Source organism: Styela clava, chromosome 8, assembly GCF_964204865.1.
Source record: "Styela clava chromosome 8, kaStyClav1.hap1.2, whole genome shotgun sequence".
In the NCBI taxonomy this organism is placed as follows: Eukaryota; Metazoa; Chordata; class Ascidiacea; order Stolidobranchia; family Styelidae; genus Styela; species Styela clava.
Genome location: NC_135257.1, coordinates 15,429,780 through 15,457,479, shown reverse-complemented (window position 1 = coordinate 15,457,479; position 27,700 = coordinate 15,429,780). Strand labels below are relative to the sequence as shown.

Below are 27,700 nucleotides of genomic sequence, written 5' to 3'. Positions count from 1 at the left end.
GCACATAATTATCCCACATGGGCTTCGCACCTGTGAACCCACGCCGTCTACTGCAATTAGAGTTACGATGCATATTCGCAACGTTCAGCACGACGTTCCGACCGCCGAGCTCTTTTTCGTCTCCACCATATGCGGCTATGCCCGTGGACTCGTACAAGAGAATATTACTCTATTCGGTACTCCCGTAGTATGCGCACCAGTTTAGGCCATAATTTTCTTTCGATTTCTTCATTTAGTTATATTACGAGTTCGTGGACTGTCTGTGTTAGCCAAGTGAATATACCCCCTGTCCATAGGTTTCAGTCCCTTTACACAACTTGTAAAATAGGCGAACAAAATTAGTTACCTTCATATCGGTACACATACTTCTGGAGCACCCTCTACTCAATAGAGTACGGCAAGCGAAATACAGGAATTTCAGTACCTTCGGTATCCACATCACAATTTAACATTTTCTCAAGCTTACCGGTGTTCATCTTAATGGACCAAACTTTTGCGATCCTTTTGAGACCTCCGCTGATGTGGGCTACCAGGTAAATCTGCTATTTTTTACTCAAGTGTTCCCACTACAACTTTGTCCATAAAAAGGTAAACAGCCACGATAACCAAGTTGAGAGAAACTATATTCGAAAATCCTTGAGGGCTTAATAATCACTTTTGGAATAAATTACACAGAAAGAAATATATTTAATTTGTCACAAACTCACCACCAAGACAGGCTCAACCTTGGGATAAACGAGGTTATAAACAATTTATTAAACACATGACCTGGTTGAACGTTAAGCATGTATGGTTTATGAAGAAGATTTTCTTCCATAAAATTTGGTGTATTCTTCAATCATGGCAGTCCCCATTTGCGCAGGCGACATAGTTACGTTTACTCCAGCATCCCTGAGAGCAGCAATTTTTCCTTCTGCTCCCCCTTTACCACCTGATATGATGGCACCAGCATGTCCCATTCTTCTTCCTGGTGGAGCAGTTACCCCAGCGATGAAGGAAACAACAGGCTTACTATTTCTTCCCTGTGAACCAAGAAATAAAAGTCTGGCATAATATATCTAATACAAGATAACAATGCTCGGATATATATGGACACGGAGGTCCAATAACGAACCGTGGTACCATGAGCCTATGTGATTCACACTAAAATTCAGTTGAGCACAGAATTTGCAAAATCAAAATGGAAGGCAGGTGTGAATTTCATGATCGACAGAGTTTTCATGATTTAAAATAAAACGGAAAAGTTTCGGGTACAATATCGGATCTCAGGAAATCCCAGAGAAAATATTGAAAATAAAATAAAAAGCAGGCGCCATCACAAACATATGCTAATAATGATAACTAACCATATTATTTTCAATAAGATATTGTGCAGCTCTTTCTTCAGCACCGCCACCAATTTCTCCAATCAAAAGAATGCCCTCAGTCAAAGGATCATTTAAGAACACTTCCAGGCAATCAACAAAATTAGTACCATTAAAAGGATCTCCACCAATTCCTAGGGAAATATAAAATTATGAAAATTGAATAATACAAAAATTGTGTGCCTAAATAAGATGCAACCCAACATTTGCTATTTAATTAGTAACTCACCAACACATAATGTTTGTCCCAAGCCAACCAGTGTAGTTTGGTGCACTGCCTCGTAAGTTAATGTGCCCGACCTTGATACGATACCAATCTTTCCTGGTTTATGTATGTGTCCAGGCATGATTCCTATTTTGCAATCACCAGGCCTGATAATTCCTGGACAATTTGGACCTATGAGTCTTGTTTTACTTTGTCTCACCTGAAAGAAATAAAAATGTCTGAAATAAAACGAATCAATTTCTGAGGGATTTTGTGAAGCTTTGAGCGCCTCATTATTTACAGAGTGTCCGATTTACAAGCATTTAATTTATTGTTCGATGTTAAAAAATGGGTACTCCTGTAGAAAGTGTAGTGTGTGTACCAGCTTAAGGTTAGGCAATAATTTTTTTCCCATTTTTCTTATTTTAGTTCTATTACGAGTTCGGGGACTGTCTGTGTTAACCAAGTGAATATCCCCCTGCCCATAGGTTTCAGCCCCTTTGCACAACTTGAAGTAAGATAGGCGAACAAAATTAGTTACCTTCATATTGGTACACATACTTCTGGAGCGCCGAAAAATGTACCATAGCAAACTTGCCCGATACCAGTAATTAATGAATCCAATTGATTTCTACTTAATTTTGCGGGCATTGAAGTGGCAATAGTCTACGGTTTAGCATGAGTGCATATGCATAAGTACACAACATTGAATGCTTGCGTTGTAGCCCTGGTTAGCTGAGAAATAGTGGTGAGATAAATTTGCATCAAATATGATGGTAACTTAAAACAAAACCAGGTAGAACTCTATACTTAGCTGATAATTTACAGCCATGCCAGATGCAATACTAACCTTATACCCGGTTATTTAGCAAATTATTGTACAATGAAATATCCGATCGTATAGATAATAGTATGAGCATAAATTTTTGTAATCGCCAAATGAAGACGTACCAACTTGTGCTTCACACGAACCATGTCCTGTTGAGGAATACCTTCAGTGATACAAACAACTAATGGCACTTGCGCATCAATAGCTTCTATTATGGCTTCGGCAGCAAAAGGGGGCGGCACATAGATCACAGATGCCTCAGCCCCTGTCTCTTTCACAGCATCCTTCACTGATGCAAACACTGGAAGGCCAAGATGAGTTGTTCCTGCCTTGCTTGGTGACACGCCACCAACCATCTTGGTCCCATATGCAATCGCTTGTTGGCTGTGGAAGGTTCCTTGTTTGCCTAAAACGACAAGTCATATTACTGGTTTAAAAAATTTAAGAGATTGATACTATTCCATATTTCTACGAACAAAAATTATGTGAATATGAGGTGAAATTAATAAAACATTGTAGTACTTGCACAGCAGACAAAATGAGATACAGCAAATAATATTTACATATTGTGTAACCTATGCCAGGGATACTCAACTGGCGGACCGCGGTCCGGATCCGGACCTTTCGAGTATTGGATTCGGACTGCACCTAATTCTTTATTTTGGATCATTAGCCCCACTTTTTAAGTTTTCTTCTATAAAATGCCTTTTATGGTTTGAATATATATGAAAAAAAACTAAAATACCATAATAAACAATCTTGGGCTGTAAACTCAATTTACCTTAAAATCAATCTGAAAAATACAAATTGGAATGTGCTTGTGTACAATGGGTCACTCAATCAATCCAAATAATCAATTTCATTAGTTGTTAAAACAGATAATGAAACTTACCAGTAAAACCTTGACAGATAACTCTTGTACTCCTCTGGATAGCCATGTTCTTTCTTGTAGCATCATAAACAATAGAGCTTTCAGATCTCTTCGGAAGTACGAATCTTGTTTGTGGTAAAAGTCGTCTTGATAAAGCCACGAGCTGATGCGACATTGTGGATGCCATGGTATGTAAGCCACGTACCTAACCTAATGATAACTGAAAAAAGTTTGACAAATATCGTACTGAAGGCGGCAAGGTACGAGATAAAAGTCGTCTTGATAAAGCCACGAGCTGATGCGACATTGTGGATGCCATGGTATGTAAGCCACGTACCTAACCTAATGATAACTGAAAAAAGTTTGACAAATATCGTACTGCAGTACTGAAGGCGGCAAGGTACGGTACCTTACCGGTATCTAATTCTGTATCTAAATATGCCGAAGCCTGAAAGCATTAAGGCCTAAATAGCTATGGTCTTCCACAATACTATCCATGTTTCAACTGCGGCTTCCCGTCCGCGTCCCCAGTAGCCCACTAAAATTGCAAATATTATTTTCTCACTATCTGTGTATGATTTTTTTTACTGGTTGGAAAAAATAAACTTGACTTAGCTCACAGACTCAGTAAAAACCCTTGAACTGTACAACCTTCTATCAGTCTATTGCACAAAATTCTTCCAATACTGCAATAGTTTGCATGGTTTACAGATTCTATACCGGTACGGTACCGGTACCATTCTGCTGTTTCAGTGTTTCACGGCGAGTTAGCCGTCAGCCGTTGTACGGTACGGTGCGGTAATAAAAACTGATTATGAAATCAGGAGAGTGAACAAAACCTTGGACAAGGTTTAAAACGTACAAGATAGAAGGTATTGCCAAAAAGAAGTGGTACGTGTTCACTCACCTAAAACTGCAACTGCATCTTTGCGTTATGTCAAATCTGCAAGTGTATTTTAATCTCAGAATCTAGTGTCAAGCAACCACTCCAGTAAATCCTCAGTCGCCTTTCCTCAATGTATTTTATACCGTACAATGTACATTTAACATCACATCTTACACTTACAAGTCTGCCACAGTACGGTAACAGTCGGCTGAAACACAAGTGCTTCATAAACTGGCAAAACGGCCATTTCAGATTATTCTGCAAGGTCACACGCACACCACGGGAGTAGAGCCACTTGCGAACATATAACAGAATTAGGTGCAAAAATATGATTTTAATAGTTTACTGAGTTAACTATGGTTTCATTATACAGTATGTTGGAGCGCTGCTAGCCTGGGTCACCTGCCAGACTACTACGATTGCGACCCAGCCATAAGTCTGCGACTACACGTAGAGTATTTTCTATTAATGGCCAGGAAACCTCCGATCCTGTCAAAATAGCAGATCATTTTAACTCGCACTTTTCTACAATTGGAAATAAAATGATCGAACGGTTTACTTATACTAGAAAGAACGACTTTAAGCAATATATGGGACATCCCAGTAAAACCTCCATGTTCCTTGCCCCGACAACAGCTTTCGAAGTCCAAAATATTCTGAAACCTTTTCGACCCAAAACCAGTTGCGGAATAGATGGAATTCCCTTTAAAGTTATACGAATGATGCCCTGGTATTGTATTTGTGCTCTCACGCATATCTTTAATTGCTCCATACAATCTGGTAAATACATAGACCAGTTCAAATTATCTAAAGTTATTCCATTGTTCAAAAAAGGAAATGCAAAGGATGTAAAAAACTACCGACCGATCAGCTTACTTTCTGCATTTTCCAAAATTCTAGAAAAAATTATGTACAAGAGACTCAATCATTTCCTAGACCAAAAAAATTTCTTTTAATCCCAGCAATTTGGCTTTCGCCAAAATCACTCAACATGCCATGCAACATCTCTACTTGTCAGTAAAATTTTAGAAGGATTTGAAAAGAACGAGTATACTCTTAGTATGTTCTTGTACCTTTCCAAGGCATTTAATAGTATTGACCATGACATATTACTAGCCAAATTGCACCATAATGGTGTTAGAGGTTAGAGTTATAATTGGTTTGAAAGCTACTTATCAGGAAGGAAACAAGTAGTAATATACAATGACGTAGCATCTAGCCCATACTGTAATTTGACTGTAGGCACCTTACAAGGTTCTATTTTGGCTCCATTATGTTTTTCAATCATTATTAACGACTTTCCAAATTCTCTTCATCACTCTGATATCATACTTTTTGCTGATGACTCAACGCCATATCTTCGAGGCAAAGACTTGCCTGAACTTTTGACCAAAGCAAATACTGACTTGGAAAATATTCAAGCTTGGTTGTCTGCGAACAAACTCACTATTAATTTGGAAAAACCTAAATATATGGTATTTAGCGCGCCAAAGCAAAAGTGTCTAACACCGCAACAAAATCTGGAATTGAATGGAATAAATATAGAAAGAGTTAACCAGACGCGCTTTTTGCGTGTAATAATTGATGACAAATTGTGTTGGAAACAGCACACAAACCTGATTCTATCTAAAACAAGGTCTAGGTGCTATTACGAAAATAGCCAACAATTTAAATACATCCTGTTTAATATCCCTATACCACTCACTAATAGAAAGCCATATTCGATATTGCGCTTCAGCTTATGTTCATCGCCAAACGTCCATTATCAAAAAAATTCGAAGTGTATGCAACCGTTTTATTAGAAAAGTTTTCAATAGAGGAAATCGAGAAAAAGTTGATGACTTATTTAAAGAGTACCCAGATAGCACAACTACGTCGGAACAACCATGGCCGAACGTTGTTCGAACCACCGGCCCGATAATGGCGAACAACCATGTTCCAGCGAAGATTTGGCCGCTGGGCCAACGTCGGTCCTTTCGCTGTAATGCAACCGTGGCAAACGGTCGGGCCAACGTAGGCGATACGTTGTAACACAATCGTGACATATGGCCGGGCCTACGTAGGTGACACGTTGTAATACAATCGTGGCATATGGTCGGGCCAAGTTAGGCGATGTGTTGTACAGACAGTGAATGGATCTATACTACATAGAAATTTCCCACTAATCCAACATTATTTATATAATAAAAAACAAAAGATAACAAAATGTCTTTATTTTACAAATATGTATACATGTAATAAAATTAATCGGAGTTCGTTGCCAGATCATCCAGAGCTGGAAAATATAAAAATTCTGTGTTAAATTGCAGTATTAGCAAATTACAGCACCAGAGTTCAAAGCCTAGTCTGAATGACTGCATCCCAACAAATTTTCAGAGTAGGAATCTTAAGCCAAGTTTCTGCAGTCGCAAATGTGTGAGTGAAGCTTACATTGACAAGACAATAATAATCGAGAAATACAGAAGTTCTTGATTCCGCATAATGATGATTTGAGATTTTATCTGACTAAAATGTCTTCAAATATTCCTTGTTGAAATTCATCTATCGTATTAGAAACATCATGCACCATGATTAGTCTATTTGTTTAATTGATTTATAATAAATTTATTTGTAACTTCATCATTTGCTGTTGTGCTAGGGGGGGATGATAATGTAAAAAGTACTGTAAGGGAGCGATGATACAAATAAGTTCGAAAACCACTGTTCGCCATTATGCACTAAACTCTGGCAACATTGGATTGGCAATTTGGCACTTGACTCTAACCATAATCAGCTTGGCGATATCTCCTTAATAAATATTTTTCTATACTGTTCACTTTTGTATACAAAATCTACATTCAATTTCTTTACTGTTCACAGTTGTTTACAAAATCATTATTTAATTTGACAATCATCTACCCAACTTATCTAAATTTTCTCGCCTGTTTTTATTTTATTATATCTCTGTTGTTGTTGTGTGTGTGTAACTTAATTTAATTCATGAACACGATAGACATCTTTTTGGCAAAACCTTATATTCTTTACGCTTCTATCTTAATTAAGGTTTTGTTTTCACTCCAGATTGTCAGATTCTATTTAATCAATTTTTGTTCATTTCCCTTATGAATTATCTTAAGCTGATTTGGAGTCAAAATAATCTTATACTTATAAAATAGAAGAGGGTAGAGCAGAGAAATATGGTGGTACAATATGATAAACATATTACATACCTTCAATAGCAGAAACTAATGGCGTCCCACTCACTCCTTCTTATCCACCGCGTCCTGCACAGTTAAAAGAGCGGGAGAGTAAATTTGTTATAACTGAGCTCATGATTCTCCAATCCAGTCTTTCTTGGAGCAACCTCCGAGACTTGACAAATATCTTATCTGGAATGAGTAAATAAGCACAATTATAAGAATACATCTAATGAAAAGGTTTCCATCCGTTGCAAAAGCTCTATGTTAATTATCGTGAGTATCTACTCTAAAATATACACATATGTGTTTTGTCCACATCCCATTCTTATAAAAGTGAACAATTTTAATATTGCGATCGGATCGTATTTAGACATTTAAATAATTTTCCTTGAACACGAAGCGAAAATATGGGGCATATTGTATTTCATACATAAATTCGAAGCGCTTCATGCAGTCAAAAACAAAACGACAAAAAATAAAAGGCACTCAATAAGATGAGACCCAGCAAAGGTATTTTCACCTATAATTTTACTTTCATGTTCTGTTTAGCTTTCGAATTAATTATGGAGTAATCTGCAATATTTTAACATTGTACTGAAACTAAACAAATATTCTGAATCTCAGAGATTTTTACATCGTGGTCTTCATACGATGGCATGTGTTACCGATCAGCGAACTCTTTTAAATTAATTTTGCTTGCCCGCTGGGGTAAAAAAGGTTGGGAACCACTGAACTAAACAGTTAAGTGCAACCAGGTTACACCAACGCCCCACAAACTTACAGTCGATTTTCATCAGAATGATTAATTAGAATAAATTGATTTTTAATGTTTTCTCGTTGTGGGGTCTGTGTAGTCTGTAGTCTGTGATTTTACAAAAATTGGGGTCGCAGAAAAAAAATTTGGGAACCACCGCCGTAAAGTGTATGTAATCAGCCTATAAAAGTATTCAACTTACGAGCCATTTTTTCATCCTTGAATGTATTCTGGATCAAAATGTAATCAGACAATGAATTGACAATGAATTTCATCAATTCCTATATGTCTGAGTCCACACTATAATCAGTGGAAAGTTGCAGATGCCGTAGCTTGTAGCATAAGAGTTTCTACCGCCTGTCCCAACAATTTTTCCATGGACTGGATTGGAGCATGGCTAGATCTTTGAAAATCAAGTTAGTGTTACACAATATATAGTACATGATTGTCTTTCAGATGATAAACGTGAACGAATGGCCTATACTAATTACCAGAATATAAATGTTTCATTAATATTAATTACCGTATTTCCGGCGAATAAGTCTACCTGGCGAATAAGACGAGACCTGTTTTTAGGCCTGAAAAATGGGTTTTTGCATATAACCGGCCAATAGGTCGGGGTAGTAAAATCGCATCAACGTCAGGAATCTCAAATTACCATGTAATGCCTTTCGAGCGGTCACTGCGTTTGCGCATTGGTTAAAATAGCCTATGACTTTTTTTTGTAGCGTAATAATCAATCCATATATGATAATGCAAATATGATATTCACAGCATTGAAATTTCAGATTCACAGCACGAGAATGTCGATTTATTCAAACTAACCTGATGAGGACGTGGGGGATGCTATCGCCGAAGGTATTTTATTGTCCGGATTCAATAATAAGGCGTCAAAAAAATGATAATGATCATACTCGCCTAAAAAGACTTCCCCCCCCCAAATTCAGGCCAAAAATTTGGGTCTAGAAAAGCGACTTATTCGCTGGAAAATACGGTATTAACCACATGATGTTGTACTAGGTAATTATTCAACCGATATATCTAGCTATTGTGCAATATTTTATGGCACAGATATGCAAGGAGCTACTATCAAACTATAAAACAAAAACACCTGTTTTGGGCATTGTCCGCATTGAAACATTGAGATGCTTGAAATGACACAGTGTATGATTGCGTGAAAGAGGGACTCGAAGCAGGTGAATTTTCCAGTCCATTGTCATAGGGCCTATTATAAAAATGGTATATATCATTAAACTTATTGACACTTGACATAATATCTAATCGGTAATAATTATTTAGAATAACCGGAAAGAAATGGATATTACACAAAATATGTCCAAATATTTGTAAAGGATGTGTCGTACAATACTTCATGCTTTTGGAGTCGATGGGCATTGCACAGTTGCATGCACATTTGGCAGTCATTGTACATAGATGGGCTTCCCCCCAATCGCCCGAATCTTTTTTGCTAGCGGTCTACTTTTCAATTCACTTTAAAAAAATAATAACACTTAATTAAGGTTGGTTGGGTAAGCTTACATAGCATACATACTGAAAATAAATCATATTAATATATATGATTACCCAATATAATTCTATTGAATTTTAAAACAAAATAGATATTATTCAAAAATCAGTAATTTATTTCTCAACAAAGCTGAAAATATGAACTAGAGCAGGGTTGGGCCAAGGGCCGGCAACCAACTTGCCTAATGTAAAACAGGTTCACGGACGCCATCTTGTGCCATTTTGGGAAAACGCGAAACAATGGAGTCTCATGGGAAATTTTCGTCGTGTTGTTGTACCGAATCCAATAAGTCAGCTGTTATAAGGGCTAGAATAAAGCCGAAGGGTGGATTTTGAACTTTAAGCTATATGCTACTTAAATATATAACGCAACTAAAAATAAGGGGAATTATGGAGCTTGACAGGCGAGAATGTTGACCCGAAAATGGAAACGGCCATTGAAGCGAATTTGAGTCCCGAGGTAATTTTGACGAATAAATACAACTGTCCATCTGTGACATCACAAAGAACGCTATTGTCAAATGGTCAATTATGACGATGAGAATGGCCAACTTACTTCGGAAGCAACTCGAAACCGGCATACTTGTATTTAAAGACAATTTAATGTACTATAAATGCAATTTAGCAAACATGACAGTATATCATCATGTTCGCCTAAGCTTCTACTTCAAAATGCGACCTTCAAAATCTTTCTATCTAAAATATTAATGAAAATATTAGGTATGTTTCAATAATTGTGTGAGAACTTCCCATAAGGCGCCGTGTTATATGGCCGAGAACAATAGGCACAAGATGGCGTCCATTGTCAGAGCGTTGCCTCGCTTGTATTATATATACGCTTTGGGTTGGGCAAAGTTCTCGGACCACGTGCAAAAATTTTGCGCACCTAGACTGGCAGGCCATGTCGCATCTCGCATGCGTGGCGTAAGAAGTTATACTTTAGAAACAAAACTTAATTAAAGTGTTACAAAAACAAAAAGGGAAAACAATAATCCTTGAGCTATTTTTTACCCAAAAACATCAAATTTTAGTTTCAGTTTGATTGTGGGCTGTGGCAATTTTTAAAACATATTTTAGATTTCAGCCAATTGAGATCTGTATTTAGATTTGTTGAAATTCATCAGACAGAAGGTTCACAAATGTACAACTAATCAGATTACTGGATTAAGTCGTTCAACGGGTTGGATTTGGGCTGCGGAAATGTTCGCACTTAGACAAATAAAGTAAATATGAAAAATCATATCCGGGGATGAAGGACCAATACCGGTATCGGTACTCGATAACGAATACTGGTAAATAAGAGATGGCAACCTCAGAAAGTTTAACAAAAAAATGCCAAAAGACCAAGTACGGTAACGTACCTCAACTCGTTCTGTCGTTACCGGTACCTACGGTGTTCAGGGATAAATATGTAACTTTTACCGGTATCTACCATAGGTACCGGTACTCGATAACGAATACTGGTAAATGAGAGATGGCAACCTAAGAAATTTTAACAAAAAAATGCCAAAAGACCAAGTACGGTACCTCATCTCGTTCTGTCGTTACCGGTACCGGTACCTACGGTGTCCAGGGATAAATATGTAAATTTTACCGGTATGGTACCCTATCACCCTTATGAACCGTGACCTGACAACGCACTTAGGGTACCGGTACCATGAGATAAACTTACACGGTTACAAACTAGGCTATCTCTACTTTCGCCATTCTACTATGGAAGCATTAAAAGTTCAATGTCACTGTCCCATCCACGGCAAAAACCTCGTAACAGGCTACCGATTACGAGTAGCCTACCGCCAAAATGAATGGCGACTGCATGTGCTATATTCGAATCGCGCGCCCATTTCTTCGCCTAATGGCATGTTTCGTTGAAGACCAATCATGGCCTTACCATGGTAAATGGTTGTAAAACCGCGTACAACGGTTGCCGGCGGATTATAACGTTGGCCCAACGTAGTTGTGCTATCTGGGTATAAGCTGCTACGTGTTGAGGATTTAGCTAAACTTGAACTATGCAGCATGATGTTCTCTATCTACAACGGGCAACTTCCATCCAGCCTGAACAGATTATTCCGCACAAACCCAAATAGCAGAAATAAGGAAAAAATTTTCATTCAGTTGTTGCTCAAAGTATCTCACAAAAATTCATTGCAGTATGTGGACCAAAAGCTCGGAATTCCCTACCTAATGGCTTAAAAAAATCTAACTCAGAATTTCGTTCCAAACCTATGCAACATTTGTTATCATCATATTACTCAAAATCTTTGTTTTGAACCTATTACTGTGTCGGAGTTTATTTTTTTGGGAATTTGGTTACTAAGATGGGCTACTAAAGACTATTTGGACTGAAAGCACCAACAGGAAACTCCGAATGATATCAAATCACCACTCAGTAGATGACGACTTCAAACTCCGCAGGCTACCTCAGCAGGATGCAATATGAAACAATGAACTGAATTAATATTTTAACTCACCGTTCTAATCTTATTATCATGCTTAATTAGACAAAGACAATAAAAACAGCAAATTAGGTTAAAAATAATAAATTACAATTACATCAAATTTGAATCCAGCCATCAATAGAAACAGTTCTCTTTGTCAAAGTAGCATGCTGGACCCTTTCTTTCTCATATAGGTCATAGCACAAAATCAAATATATTCCTCCCTTCCCCCCGTAAAACTATATTACTCTATTGTGATCCTAATACAATTAGGGCAATCCATGACATGGAAACAATGCTTCTGATTATAAAATATTAGCCCTAATTAAATAGTACTTTTATACATTTATTTTCTTCTGGCAAAAATGCAATCATGACGGGCTTTGTTAAAATGCTTTTCCTTAAGTTTATTTTTCCTTTAGTTCTTACCACATTCGGCTTCAATTTTATAAATAAAACAGGAATACCTAAGAATTTGACACTCGAGCTGGAGTATTTCAACAAAATCTGTATGGTTCACAATTTTGCTGAAATAGATATATTCTATCAAAGACCCTACTAGCGCCCTTGAGTGACGCATACCATATAGGCATAAGAACCGCAAATTTATCTCTTGTACTTCGCCCATTCATACTATATGGTCTCACCACTCAGGCGCTGTATTTGCGCCTAAATTTTGATTTCATTGTTATGTATATGTTTATTTGGTGTTGTATTGTCTCTATTTATATATATTGTCTTGTCTTATAAACTCTCCTGTATAAACAGTTTTGTATATTCCACCCTTACCACTTTCACCACAACAAACGACCCATTGCCCCACCTTGCACAACTGTCTATATACGGGACCATACTATACATATTTAATCTAATGTTTTTTGTTTTATATTTGTTAAAAAGGGTGTATGCCGCACATTTGTGTTTTAGGCCAGTACGGTCTTGTGCATGCATCCCGTCTAACATAATAATAATCGTTCATTTATTTTTTTATCACTGTTACGAGACGAATAAACATACATACATACAAATCAATAAGGCAGGGGTTCTCAAACAATCAATCATTTACAGTCCCACAAGAAGTAGACAATTTTTTCGAGGGGGCGCGAAAGTAATCGAAAATATTTGTTAGATTTGATCTTGCCCGCCTTATTTTGGATAGATTGCAGAGAGCTGTAACTCAGCGAATTCTGGGTTAAATTTTAATTATCAATACCATTTTCATCAACGTAATTATGCGGAATTGGGCTTTCCACACTAGTACACGTGAAGACAAAAGCCAGGAACCAGCTCGGATTAAACATCTTGTCAGCCAAAAACAACTGCATTAATAGGAATAACCACAAATTTTGCTTTTTTTTTAAACTTTTCATTTATTTAATAATTTACTTTCCATCCACGTATTTTCAACGTGTTTTTTGAATAAAACATACTTTCGCCTTACAATCTGTTATTTGTAGCTTATTGTTAGCTAGTTATTTTGCGGGGACCCTACTAAAAAGTAGGTATCAGTCACTAAAAAGGTAGGTATCAGCAATAGATGACTAAAGAGTTAGGGTTACTACTGATACATACCTTTTGAGCCATTTTCTACTGATACCTGCCTAACTTTTTAGTGACTGATACCTGTGATTCTTACCTTTTTAGTCAATGATACATGTGATACCTACCTTTTTAGTCAATGATACATGTGATACCTACCTTTTAGTCATTTTGTACTGACACCTACCTTTTTAGTGACTAATATCTACCTTTTTAGTAGGGTCCTTTTGGCGGTGGGGCGCGAGACAAATTCTGAAAAAAGGCGTTTGAGAAACACTGCATGCAAGATACTATAATCTTGACCGGACCTGTTATTCATCATTTTCCTGTTTCTCAGGCTGAGTTGAAGGTAACTCGCGTTCGAGTTGATGATTGCCATATCCGTGCGCCGTGAAGTAGGAGATCTTTTTTGGGGCTGTGCAATGAGCATATATACAATGAGTGGAAACTTGCAAAGATTTGCTCATTGTGGCATTGTTCCCTGCATTTTTTACGTCGTCCAGCTAAATGGTTCGTTGCATATTAAGAAAACGCATTGCTCGCTGCCAAAATCCCTTGCTTCAGCCGAGTCGGGTGCGAAATTGGCCGTCTTCAATACATATTTGGTTTTGGGTTTCGAAGTATGGTACGATGAAAGCATACAACTATGAGCATATGCTTATTCGGAATGGATATCTATTAGACAAAAAACGTATCTACAGAACAGAATATTAACCAGTCGCCGAGAGGAGTGCGGTTATTTATGTATTTATTAATTGATATAACATGGGATTTACATATTTATCCAAGGGGAGAAGAAAGCCGAAAAGAAGGCCTAAATATATGGCGAACCACGGCCTCTCTCAATCATAGCTCTGTGCTCTATATGAATCACATGGCTCTTCGAGCTATTCGTTTACTTATTAAAATACTGATTTTAACTATAAATTACTTTGGGATATCTTGCCATTGAAAACAAAAGCCAAAAATTGGAAGAATAGCAGGGAATGAAATGTGTGTATTATGTAATGGAGAACCTGTGTTTGTTTTACATATTTTCATGTATTGTGAATTTACAAAAAATATTTATGAAGATTTTGTTTTAGATAAATTAAAATTGATTAGAATACATTTTGTTATCAATATGATTCTTGCATATTATTTAATTTTAACGATCCTTTATATAGTCATATAGATACTGTTGATTTGGATGCAATGATACTTTTGTAATCAATAGTGAGATATAAAATTTTGACCATGAGAAATTCTATTATATTCGAAAATAAAACACCACATTTTGCCTTTCTCAAAAAGCAGATAAAAATGGCCATAACATGTAGAAAAATAAAGAGAATTATAGAATAAACAACCCATTTGAGAGGGAATTGAAAAATTTATGTAAAGCATTATTTTAAAAAGAAAATTATATGTTTATGATATGTATTTTATATTTACTAATTTTATTTTTATTGTTTTATATCAATGCATTTATTAAAATAACCTAATTATGGTATGGATTACTACTGGAATGGAACAAAATAAATACTGGATCATGGATGCAAAATGGAATATGAACTTATTTATATTATATATATTATTTTATATTTACCGTAACTAAAATCACTCCTTGAGTGAACGAATGAGCATACTGTAATGCTTATTGGGAATACATACCATCTATTAGGCAAAAAACTTATCTACAGAACAGAATATGAACAAGCCAAGTGGGGACCTGGGATATTGTATTCATTGATATTATAGATAGAGATAGTTTATTTTGAAAAGTCCACAATCTGACAATACAAACAAATAAAAAATGGAGAGTTCTGGAGAGCGAGCAAAACCTTTAAAAAAGTTCAAAACACGATGAGTATCATGTGCCTGCTGTGTTATAGCAAGTAGTAATGTGTAATGAATTTAATTCACTGTGGTCAGGGATGGCCATTTCCGAATACTAAACTATTCCGAATACATTCTAAAATAATGTTTTCGAATCTGGAATTCCGAATACATTCTAAAATCGAAAATAAGACATTTTTTTTAGTTGATTAAAACCCAGTAAATTAGGAAATAAGCTTCAATAGAAATATCAGAATGAAGCCACAGACCAACAGTATATGTACACAAAGTAATTGATAGTTTATAGCTTTTAATAAAAAATAATACCAACTTGTGACACAGTCAGTTTATCAAAATTATTCACTTTGTAGAAATGACCATATGAAAAGATAGCCAAGGAGTTGTCTGACGCTTTCTATCATTGGTACCATGATATTACGATAATAGTCGAGTCTATTGACAAAAATATTCTTTATATTCAGATAATTGTGTATATTTTCTGAGAGTAATAAAATTTATTGGCAATACAGGCAACAACAATGGAAAATCCATTATGCCTTTAAAAATTCTAATATTTAAGCCTAGAGTATTCTACTACCTACCAGTATATTTGTATATAAATTTATGTGAACCATATTGATATTATGTGTAACATATTGTTGTGTTTGGAGTTAGAAATAAATTAGTAGAGAATAGATGTCCACCACTGCCAGCGCGCAGCCAGGATTTTCAAAATCGGAAATTCTCATTGCCGCCTGTAAAACCCACCGCGATTCCGCGCTCGTTCAAAGAGCCGTCTTGTCAGCGTATAATGATCATTCTGTTACGTAAAATATTCAATCCATGACAACTACGAGATTCTAAAATATCTTTATATATTAATTTAATGTGTCCAACATAACTCGCGGTTGCTTCTTCTTACGTCAAAAAAAAACATTACTATTCGGTCCACGGGGCAATCTGTGACCTAAAATTACGAGATAAACTGCTTGATGTATTTAATTTTAATATGTATTTTTGCAATCTTGCCATCTCGTTATCGCCGTTAGAAAAATCTCAAATAATTATATAAAATCCTGTTAAGTGTAGAGAATAATTCATTTCATACAATGAATATACATATAAAGTTTAGCAGTAAATTAAAAATACATATTCATCGCCGCGATTATGCCACCTGTTAAAAGAGTCGACTTTTACAACAAATAATATAACAACGAATATATATTTTTCTGTTGTGCAAAGTGATGAATTCGTGACCGTCACGGACATATTTAAAATGTCTTGCTCTTATTAATTTAATTGTCTTCTGCGGTTGCGTCGACAAAATAAAATCCTCACCACTCTTATATACCATTGCAATCCGGGGCCATAAAAACAAAAACGTGAGGTAAACTGTCCGAGTAAATATTGTTTTTATCCGTATTTTGCGAATTCGGCAAATATCTAAATGTACTTGTTAACAGTGACTCCGCTCGATCGAAATGCTCAGAGTAAAATATCTCAGAGTAAAATTTATTTCATCACAATAAAATTGATTGAATATACTTTAGATTAATTATATCATATACATCTTCACAACCAGGGAAAAAGTCGCGTTTCAAACCTTGTATCGTGTTAACCCGAAAATATTCGACGGCAATTGAAAGTAATGGATAATCAGGCAAATCCCGCCCTCAATTACTGACGATATGTTTCTAAACGCCAACCAAACATAATGTGTGCCAGAGGCACACGAAATCTTGCAATTTTCACTGCCTAGAAAAGCGTTTTTTTAATTTTCGCGGGCCTCAATAAAACTTATGTTGTTTACGGTTTTATTTTCAGTATTTTGAATTGCCGCTTTTCAATCAAAAAGTTGCGTTGTCTTTAGAAACTCGCCGCCAATAAACGTATTTACCAGATTCACAATTCTGTGCGAGTACAAAAATAAAATAAATGTTATCGTTATCGTGGAACAAATTTGTGGAAAATTTTCGTTTTAGAGAAAATAACACAATCGTAAAGGCGTTTACGGGCCTAAATAACACGTTACGCTGATGAGTGATGAAAACAATCACGCGCAAGTTTCTATCGAGAATGTTTTCATTCAACGGAAACGTCTTGAAAGCGGCGTCAAAAATGTGTGACGTCATACAAATATCTGATATTCTTATGAACGTGAATTCCGATATTCGAATGACGAGATATTCGAATACTTTATTCGAATTGGCCATCCCTGACTGTGGTAAATGAATTGCTATCTTTTTATTTGTTATGAGCACACTTGCTGGAACTCCATAATCTATTATTTTATTTTTTAGTAACACTTTTTATAAATATATCAAATTGTTTATCATACTTGCAACCATATTTCGCCCTAAATTCCATTCTATGACACTTTCTCTGTATCCAAATATCTATGTACATGACCACGTTATTTATTTTTTAGTAATACTTCGTTTAAAAGTATCATAATGTTTATTATAATTGCTATTCTAGTATTTTATCAGTTTTTTGCCTTAAATTTCATTCTATGATACTTGCTCTGTATCCAAATATCTATATGAGCACTTTATTTATTTTTTAGTACCGGTAATACTTATTTAAAAATAACCTATTGGGTATCATTGCTATTTCAGTATATTATCAATATTTCGCCTTAAAATTCATTCTATGTTACGTGCTCTGTAGCCGAATATAGATATGTACATGAGCACTTTATTTCATATATATATCTGCTGGAGAAGGGTCAAATCCTGATCATGTATTATTGTGTGTTACTATCCTCCAAATCACTTGCCTGTCATAATCAAGTATTATAATTTGATGTGTTCAAATTATAGTGTATAAAGAAATCTACTCATGATTTCATTACTATTATCAAATGTTTATAATTAAAGTGCTATAATAATAGAATTTTCCCCATCTTTGCTTATAAAAAATCCATGTCCTATTACATTCATTTTTAGTAGACAAATTTTCCAAATAATAGGTATCCTCGCTTACCCATTTTTATGCAGTAGATATGCAATACATGTCAACTTATCAGCTGAATAAAGGATGATCTTAGGACAAAACATGATTATTTAGTACTTTTCAAATCAAAAATTCTTGTGAATAATGTATATAGTGAATAAGGTATATGAGAGGTATTAAAGAATTTAACACCGAACCTGTTAAATGACCCGAAATGTTGTAACGTTGTCTCCCAGTCAAACACCTGAGCATCTGTTTTTTTTTTATTATAATTTATATATGTTCATGGTTTGACGAACGAAATAAACTCTCTCTCTCTATTAGTTTAAAATACTGACTTCCGGACTTGGCTAATTTAATGCATATCAAAACTTGTAAATATTTGCATATCAAATCTTGTCATTTATTTTGTTCCATCCATGTATTTTCCACATGTTTTTCCAATAAAACATACTTACGCCTTACTACTGTTACTTGTAGCTTATTGTTGTTAGCTAATTATTTTTGAGGTGGGGCGCAAGACTTCACAAATTCTAAAAAGGGGGTGAAAAGTTTGGGAATGTTTGTATGTAGTAGACCCTAACCTGGTACACATGGTTCCGGTGTCTACCAACTGGGTTTACATACTTCAAGAGTACCTTTTTGAAGAGTGAAACAGAAAAAGCTGAATGTCGGTCTTATTCCATCTGTAAAGTTACCGAAAACTCCACAAAGAATGAACAATGTGTATTATCGATGAAATGAAAAGTGACATATAAAAAATACAGAAGCTGTAGAAAATATTTTGCATTACAGAAAAATTAGTTCACATATTAAATATTTTACATTCCAAACAAAAATGGTGCTCTAGATATATGTGTACCAATATGAAGGTAACTAATTTTGTTCGCCTACTTTATATCAAGTTGTGTAAATGGACTAAATTCTATCGGTAGGGGGATATTCACTTGTGTAACACAGACAATTCCCGAACTTTTAATAGGACAAAAATAAGGAGAATCGTAAAAAGCAGTTATGGAAATACTTTTCATTACAGAAAAATTAATTCACATAGTAAATAGCAGATATGAAATATTTCTCACTATTGATTACAAAAGTATAATTGCATCCAAATCAACAGTATCTATACGACTATATAAAGGATCTTTAAAATTAAATAATATGCAAGAATCATATTGATAACAAATTGTATTCTAATCAATTTTAATATATCTAAAACAAAATCTTCATAAATATTTTTTGTAGATTTACAATACAGGAAAATATATGAAACAAACTCAGGTTCTCCATTACATAATACACACATTTCATTCCCTGCTTTTCTTCCAATTTCTGGCTTTTGTTTTCAAGATATCCCAGAGTAATTTATAATTAAAATCAGTATTTTAATAAGTAAACGAATACGGTAGCTCGCAGAGCCATGTGATTCATATGGAGCACAGTGCTATGATTGAGAGAGGCCGTGGTTCGCCCTATATCTAGGCCTTCTTTTCGGCTTAATCCCATGTTATATCAATTAATAAATACATAAATAACCGCACTCCTCTCGGCGACTGGTTCATATTCTGTTCTGTAGATACGTTTTCTGTCTAATAGATATGCATTCCCAATAAGCATATGCTCATAGTTGTATGCTTTCAGCGTACCATACATCGAAACCCAAAATCAAATATGTATTGAAGAATTAAAGACCTCAAGTCAAGTTAATACGGCCAATTTCGCACCCGACTCGGCGGAAGCAAGGGATTTTGGCAGCGAGCAATGCGTTTTCTTAATATGCAACGAACCATTTAGCTGGACGACGTAAAAATGCAGGGAACAATGCCACAATGAGCAAATCTTTGCAAGTTTCCACTCATTGTATATATGCTCATTGGGCTGTGTAACTATCGATGGCATCACAAATGTATCGATGGTGTACACGCTGGCGATCGATGCAGAAACAACGAAAGGCAAATACATTCTGTCAATTTTTGCAAGCCTGAATTTGTTAGGGTTAATACCGTAACAGTCGCGGGGTCAATAGTGTGTGGCAGCCAGATGCAAGGGCGTGCAGACTCTAAGTATCTAACAGTGCGATAAAGAACCCTACCTTATTTTCAACAATGGGCGCGATATAATATTTGTGATATATATACTTAGAAACGACGAAACCGACCCACCAAATCTCGCTTGGGTGACTACTGATTGCGAATGAGTTTATCTGGAAGGCTATTAATTGAAATCAAGATCGATGTAGACTTTACATTGTAGAGCATTGTGGAAATCAGGATCGTAAAAGATTCTGAACATTTGACCAGATGTGGTACACGCAGTGATGAGCTGTAGCCGGAACGCACCGGAACGGCGTTCCGGTTGTTGGACATTTTATTGCATTTGCGTTCCTGTTGTTGAAATAAAATTAAGTCATGAAAAGTTTAGTTTCTCCGGTAAACTCAGTTACTTACTTACGTTTTGTTACGTAATAATTCTTTTTACATTGCGGCAAACAATTAGTTAGTACAGCAGTAACATGTAGTGCAGGGGTGCACAACTCAAATGAGAACACGTGCCAAATTTTATAAAATATTCTTGTCGCGTGCCATGCACAATCGTTGGTATTGTAAATTAACTCCCTTAAAACAAAACACACAAACAAATTTCAATAATAATTCATAAAAACGAATCTATTTATTGAAACAATTTAATGTCATGAAAAGCTGCTGATTTTGATAGAAACGTGATATTTTAATGTATATCATAAATGCAATTTTCATTTTTACAAAACCATTCGCGTGCCACGTTTGAGCGTATGGCGTGCCAAATTTGGCACGCGTGCCCCGTGTTGTGCACCCCTGATGTAGTGGATTTTCGCCGACCTTTGACCCCGCGAAAATTTTTCCTGTTACATTCTGATAATAACATTTGTATTGAATTGGTATGAATATTCTTGTAATTATAAACAGACATATTTCAGGTAATGAATTCATATTTCATTGTAGTTCTTCGGCTCTATCTTGGGACAGACAAAAATTTCTGGCAGCGTCCGCGCCGTGTTGTAAATATATATTGCATACACGAATTAGGTGCGTTCCGGTTGTTACGATTTTTCCAGCTCATCACTGGGTACACGTTTGATTTTTTTGCGAGACTATGCCAAACTTGACCGCATTGGGTTTAGGTGACGAATGGTACATAAAACCTTAATTTCAGCAAAATCTGACGATAGTTTCCAACTGAAAATACGCACGTCCATTGCAGGGGTACCAAAAGGCACGGTTGCGATTAGTCATTGGTGCATCCAACAATTTGTTCAAAAATAGCACCATGAAAATTGTTATTTAAAATGAAATTTTAATTCTTAAATTGTATACTCGCAAACTGGACATGTGTCAATCGGCAACTTGCTGTAATAACCGGTACCACACCTCCTGATCACCTTTACTATCCTCCCGATTAATGACAAGAAAATATAAAAAGGTTGAGCGTAAGTTGTGAATATACGAACGGAGGGACAAAAAAAAAGTAGACGCAATATTCATACAGTCCAAAGGAGTTAACGAAACATGGATTATAACCAGTGCTGACAGACGACCGCATATTGAGAGGTTAGAAAGTTCGGAACAAATTACCACAAAGCATGAAATTGGTTATATATATCCTAAAGATCAGCAATTTTCGTCTGCTACCTGCCTCACTCTCAATCACATCATATTTCTCATGTAGTGAGAAAGTAAATTCATTCAATAGAAACAACCCGAAATGAAGAATTTTAACGAAAATGCGCAGTTCTATTCATTGTCAAGAAGTTTTAATCCTTTTGAAGACCAAAAATATTGGCGTGCAATAGATATTTTAAGCGCTATCAATTTAAAACTGCTTCGTTGTAGGGACCGGCATTCATTTAATAAAAATAGTGATGAAAAGCTATTACGAATACTTAAATCGCCGAATAACCCTAATAATAATTAAGGCATTTGAAGAGCTTTTATTTTAAGTGGCGTGTTAACAATAAAACGTTCACAAGTGAAAGTCTCCCCGAATAGCGCTATTCTTTTTATCTAAAATCGTTGTTTGATTGTCAATTGACTAAAAATGAACGATAGTATTTGAGTCCATACGCAATTCGAATAATTTGCTTACACCGGTATCAGTAAAAGACTAATGTAACGATTTTAACTAGGATCCAAACACCCAATACTATAAGTTCTATATCGCTGAATAATATTTCCCACTACCTTCATAATATAATATCAATAAAGTGTTTCCCATGAAGATATCCCTAATGGGTCTATCAGCTCAGTTAGCAATTACCCCCTTACATATTCCTAAATAAAGTATCACCAAAATACTGGATTCACTCAATTAAAAAGGGCTTGTAAATAGCGCACTGACTCATATGACATATATATTGAATATTGTATTCACACCAAGGATGTGCACAGAATTATAAGTAAAAAAATCTCTATTTGGAAGTGCAGACAATTTAAAAAAACTGATCATCAGAGTCTGACTAAGATAGGTACTTTAATTTCCCTGCCTGGACTTTAATAGGCTTATATTGGAAACAAATTTGAAGCAAATTTTCACAGCAGGCATATACCATATTCACATAACGTATGGATAAAAAGTGAAAGTGAATAAAATCCTCCATCGAAAAGCAGCCAAACCTAAAACTGATCATCTGTTTCTGATTTCAAAACAACCGCATGTGGATTTAAAGTAGTCGAACTAACAGCAGAACTTAGAGCTGGAGATGAAGTGGTTTGTGGCAAAGACATCGATGCACTTTCAGTTGTAGATGGAAGTGACGACATACTTGTATCAAGTCCATAAAGTTGATGGACAGTTTTGCTCCAAGCGATCATAGATGGAAATTCTTCAAGATTTCTTCTCGCTGATGAATCTGAACAAGATTAAATACAGAGTAAAGCTTTCTGCTTGTACAACCTCAACAGCCATTTAGTTGAATGATCATATATTCAACAAATGGAACCAAAATGATAGATAAATCAGAAAATATGGACTGAATCCAAAGATTGCATACTAGAATTTTTCACATGCAGATAGAAAACAAAAGAAGTATTTTAAAATAACGAATAGGTGAACAATGGAAATGATAGATCACCTAGTTTTCACGTTTATATATATATTGATGTGATGCTGCCATCAAGTCAAACTCTTGACCAAAGTGTTGAAAGTCAAATGACCTCAAATCAACGTTTTCAAACTTGGGACGAATTTTGCCATTTCAAGGGCGGTATTTTCCTTCGTATTCGCTGTATATTACTAATCTTCTTTTTTTTATTACCATAATACTTCATGAACACATTATGAACTGCACAAAAATGCGAGTGCGACTTGCAAATAACACAAGCAAAGTCCATCAACATTTGAAAAAATAAAGTAGTTTTAGGCATAGGGAGGGAGATTCTGGGAGTTTCAGAATAGGCAAAAGGAGGAATTCAACAAAAATGGTTGAGAACCACTGCCGCTAACTTTTTCAAATAGACTGGCATTCATACAAGGTTAATTTGATCTGAAGATCAAAGTCAAGGCACTTTTTTGTAATAAAGCCTACGTTTCAACTCTTTTCCAGCTAAAATAATTATTTAGCTGTGGATTATTTGATCTGGAGATCAAAGCCAAGGCACTCTTTTATAATAAAGCCTACGTTTCAACTCTTTTCCAGCTAAGAAATTATTTAGCTGTGGATACCAAACTTATATTGGAAATTTCATCGAAAACAAGCACAAAAACATGATACAATATCATTCACTCTTGCTATATACCAATAATCGGTGTGCTGTTTTTCAGAGATCCTGGACTTGTACTTGATGCTTTGTTGTGCTGAGGTGTCGAGCTTTTTCTATTTTTCTTCTCCTTCCTTGTTCTAGTTTGTAATCCATTTTTCTTCATAGCAAGAGGACGAGGAACCTAAGATGATAGAACCATACGAATACGAAAGTGTGAGAGAATGCTTGTTTCGTTTGCCTCTTTATTGTCTGTTTATTTCAATTGATTAATTTTTCAGCTAGTATTTGAAATCATCCATCTTGAGACATGATGAGAAGAGAATAAATATTTTCATCTCAAACCGCAGCTGATAATAAAAATTTGCTATATTTTCAACCATGACCTCTGGTACTAAATTGGTTTGACTTTTATTTGAGAATAAAGTAAAAGAATATACTACAAATATTTTACACACAACAATAAAATTTGGCATTAATAGAACTATTCTCACCCCATGTAGTCTGAAGTATAATCCACATGCATTGCAAACAAGATCTCCTTTTGCACTTCGTCTCCAAAGTGTCGTCCTCGTGGTATTGCAGTTAGCGCATGATATCGCGTTGTCAGTGGTTTTAGCTATGCCCTTCAGCTGCATAAATTTAAATCTAGGATTAAAATTGCAAGCAGAGTAAAAGAAGGTAATAACAAAAACATCAGTACTCACCTTACTGGGCAAATTTGAGTATAATTTTGACTTAGAACTCCTTGCATTATTTTGCCATGGTATCATGGTAGATTTTGGTCGCTTCACTTTAGCGAAGGTTTGAGCATGTTCTTTATTGACCATTGTGGGTAAAATCATATCACTCATATTCAATGGGATCATAGGAGGGGGTGAGAGTAAAACATCTGGAGGATTGGGAAGAACATCGGGGGTTTGGGGGATCTCAGTTTGCATGATCAAACTGTTGACAGACGCATCTGATGGAGAATCACACGATAATGAAGTATTAGTTTTATCTAGTCTTGATGTATCACTGTCATCTTGATAGAGTTCAGAACAACTTGTCATAGCCTTTTTTGCACAATTTTTTTTCACGCTTGTAACTTTTCTTCCTAGCTCAAATATTTTTTCCTGCATTGGTAATAATGTTGATACAACTGATGACAAGTCAGCCTGCAGACCAGCGATGGAGTCAAAAAGTGACGATATATCAACATCATTCATTTCATCATGTGGTATCGCTGGAAAAACATTAATATCATCTGCTACGAACTTGACATTCATTCTTGTTGTGCTCAGTAAAGACAAAAGATTGAACATATTTTCAATATTGTCCCTCCGTACTTGAAGGCCTTCTCTGTTAAATCCGCATGACTCTGGTGCACAATGAGCCCAGAGAACTATTCTAGCTTGTCTTATCATTTCATCAGTAAACAAATTATGTTTCATTATTATGTCTATCAGTTTTCCACGTTGAATTTCATGAATCTTGTTCGACATAAACGTAAGAACATTGTTTACAACAAGCTTCTTTTCCCGTTCTGATGAACCAACTTGATCCCAGTCAGCTCTCATGTTCAAAGGTCCAACTGGATTAGTCATTTTCAGATTTGAATTTATATCCACAACTTCAATTCTTCAAAATACTAATAAGGAATAGGATATAAACATGGTAAGATTTGGAAATATCGCATACTTTCATGATTCATATGTAATGTTAATGAGAAGAATAGAGATCCAGTAGCAGTTCAAATCACTAACTATCAATATAGCAATCCCACATGGAAACAAAAATGGCATTCAGTTTACAGGTTTAGATTCTTTGTCACCGATCAAATTACAGTTCGATATATTAACTACTGAATATTCATTCCAGTGGGGGTAGTTATAAAATGGCTGTATCCCTAATACTATAATAAAATGGCTATGTCATTTCAGCATTTTTGGGGGACATAGTACTGTAGTAGCAGTCAGGTGGCTTTGATAATTATCGATACTAAAATGAATCGTGTTACAGTAAACATGAGGTACCGATAGCCAATGATGGTGCATGTTGATCACTCAAGTAAACAAAATTGCTAAATTATCATTCATAAAAATTGGGCTAAATGAAAAAATAGGTACGTAGCTGTTGATTGAAAATCGGGTCAGGTATAGTTTAGTAGCCTACCACATGCACTTCCAGTTGGCCTGGCTCAACAATTTTTGGGTCTAGTATAGTTTAGCACCGCAAATACTTCCAGTGGGCGTATCATAAAGAATTTTGCATATCCTAACCTCTACCGGAGTATGCCATCCAAAAATTACATCACTACGACTCCACAATCACTTCATGGAGCTTGTCAAAGTATAGCTACAATCACCCGAAATGGCATTTGCGCCGCTGATAACGAACTCACTAATAGTTATCTTTCTCATATCGGGATCATTGCGACCAGAAAACGAGAGAAATAGACTAGCTTGCTTGATTTCGAGCGAGCCTTATTACGTCACTGTGACGGCGTAAATAACGTAATTTTTTGGTGCCGTGGTCAGGTGGGGGTTAGGAATGACATATGCAAAACTTGTTGAGCCAGGCCTACTAGAAGTGCATGTGGTACCAAACTATACCAGACCACAATTTTTGATTATGTCATTTCTAACCCCCACCTGATCACGTCACCAAAAAATTACGTCACTACGAAGTCCCGGTGGCGTGATAAAGCCCTCCAAAGTGTACGGATGATCGTCCAAAGCGCGCAGACAATCACCCGAAATCGAGCAAGATATGTCTCTCGTTTTCTCGCAATGACCCCGATATGAGAGAGATAGCTGGCGTTAGTGGGTTCGTTATTATCGGCAGCACAAATGACGTTCCGGGCCATCGTAGCTATACCTACTTTGGCAAGCTCTATGACGGGATTGTAACGTCGTAGTGACGTAATTTTTGAATGACACAGTCAGGTGGGGTTTGGGAATAACATATACAAAATTCGTTATGCTACGCCCTCCAGAAGTGGTACTAAACTATACCAGACCCTGAAAAACATGTTGGCTATATCTGTATGGTATGTCTGTATGTTGACCACCTGCATAAAAAATTTCGGCTTTTCTAAAATTTTAAAGATGAGAAAAGAATTGAATATCTGATGCAAACCGACCTAATGGCTAATTGTGCTACCATTGAATTTGAGTGATATGACTGTAGAATTTTTATTACCTCACTCTGACATCAATGCACCGGGTAAGATACGGTACCGTACTGGCTTACTTCTACCAGTATAAATTAGGTACCGTTACCGGCACACAACATATTAGAACAAAATATCCGGTACACATACCGGTAGGTACGGTAACGCAGTATTCTTCACAATATTTTTATGACTATAAATTTAAGGACATGTAATATTTATCCAAATGCGGTATCGGTACAGAAAAAACAAACATATTGCTTAAACTTATTGCTTCTGTGCTTGCTTGTATTTGCGCCGAAATTTTGATTTCATTGTTATGTACGGTACCGGTACCGGTATATGTTTATTTGGTGTTGTGTTGTCTCTATTTATATATATTGTCTTGTCTTATAAACTCCTCTGTATAAACAGTTTTGTATACTCCACCCTTACCAATTTCA

At 35.9% G+C, this 27,700-nt stretch overlaps 2 protein-coding genes and 1 long non-coding RNA gene across 3 annotated transcripts; all 3 read right to left on the bottom strand.

The window, feature by feature from the left end:
• Nucleotides 1–605: 605 nt before the first annotated feature.
• On the bottom strand, nt 606–3,488 carry LOC120345542 (succinate--CoA ligase [ADP/GDP-forming] subunit alpha, mitochondrial-like). Its single transcript, XM_039415028.2, has 5 exons — nt 3,291–3,488; nt 2,521–2,804; nt 1,594–1,789; nt 1,347–1,498; nt 606–1,022 (listed from the first exon to the last, which is right to left on the bottom strand). The coding sequence occupies exons 1-5, from the start codon at nt 3,454–3,456 to the stop codon at nt 795–797; spliced, it is 1,026 nt and encodes a 341-aa protein (XP_039270962.1). The 5' UTR covers nt 3,457–3,488; the 3' UTR covers nt 606–794.
• Nucleotides 3,489–6,026: 2,538 nt separating this feature from the next.
• Nucleotides 6,027–8,553, bottom strand: LOC144425863 (uncharacterized). Its single transcript, XR_013477705.1, has 3 exons — nt 8,291–8,553; nt 7,365–7,523; nt 6,027–6,430 (listed from the first exon to the last, which is right to left on the bottom strand). It is a non-coding gene; the product is annotated as an uncharacterized LOC144425863 (long non-coding RNA).
• Nucleotides 8,554–22,747: 14,194 nt separating this feature from the next.
• LOC120346324 (uncharacterized) lies at nt 22,748–26,178 on the bottom strand. The gene is made up of 5 exons (XM_039416033.2): nt 26,119–26,178; nt 24,808–25,733; nt 24,595–24,732; nt 24,140–24,284; nt 22,748–23,253 (listed from the first exon to the last, which is right to left on the bottom strand). The coding sequence occupies exons 2-5, from the start codon at nt 25,687–25,689 to the stop codon at nt 23,018–23,020; spliced, it is 1,401 nt and encodes a 466-aa protein (XP_039271967.2). The 5' UTR covers nt 25,690–25,733; nt 26,119–26,178; the 3' UTR covers nt 22,748–23,017.
• Between the last annotated feature and the right edge of the window lie 1,522 nt (nt 26,179–27,700).

Coding starts and splice junctions, on each gene's coding strand:
- LOC120345542 (XM_039415028.2), bottom strand. CDS start 3,456: ATGGCATCCACAATGTCGCATCAGCTCGTGGCTTTATCAAGACGACTT. Junction 2,805..3,290: donor TATCTGTCAAGGTTTTACTG/GTAAGTTTCATT, acceptor TTGTCGTTTTAG/GCAAACAAGGAACCTTCCAC. Junction 1,790..2,520: donor TTCGTGTGAAGCACAAGTTG/GTACGTCTTCAT, acceptor TATTTCTTTCAG/GTGAGACAAAGTAAAACAAG.
- LOC120346324 (XM_039416033.2), bottom strand. CDS start 25,689: ATGACTAATCCAGTTGGACCTTTGAACATGAGAGCTGACTGGGATCAA. Junction 24,285..24,594: donor TATACTTCAGACTACATGGG/GTGAGAATAGTT, acceptor CTATCATCTTAG/GTTCCTCGTCCTCTTGCTAT. Junction 23,254..24,139: donor AAACAGCACACCGATTATTG/GTATATAGCAAG, acceptor AATCTTGTTCAG/ATTCATCAGCGAGAAGAAAT.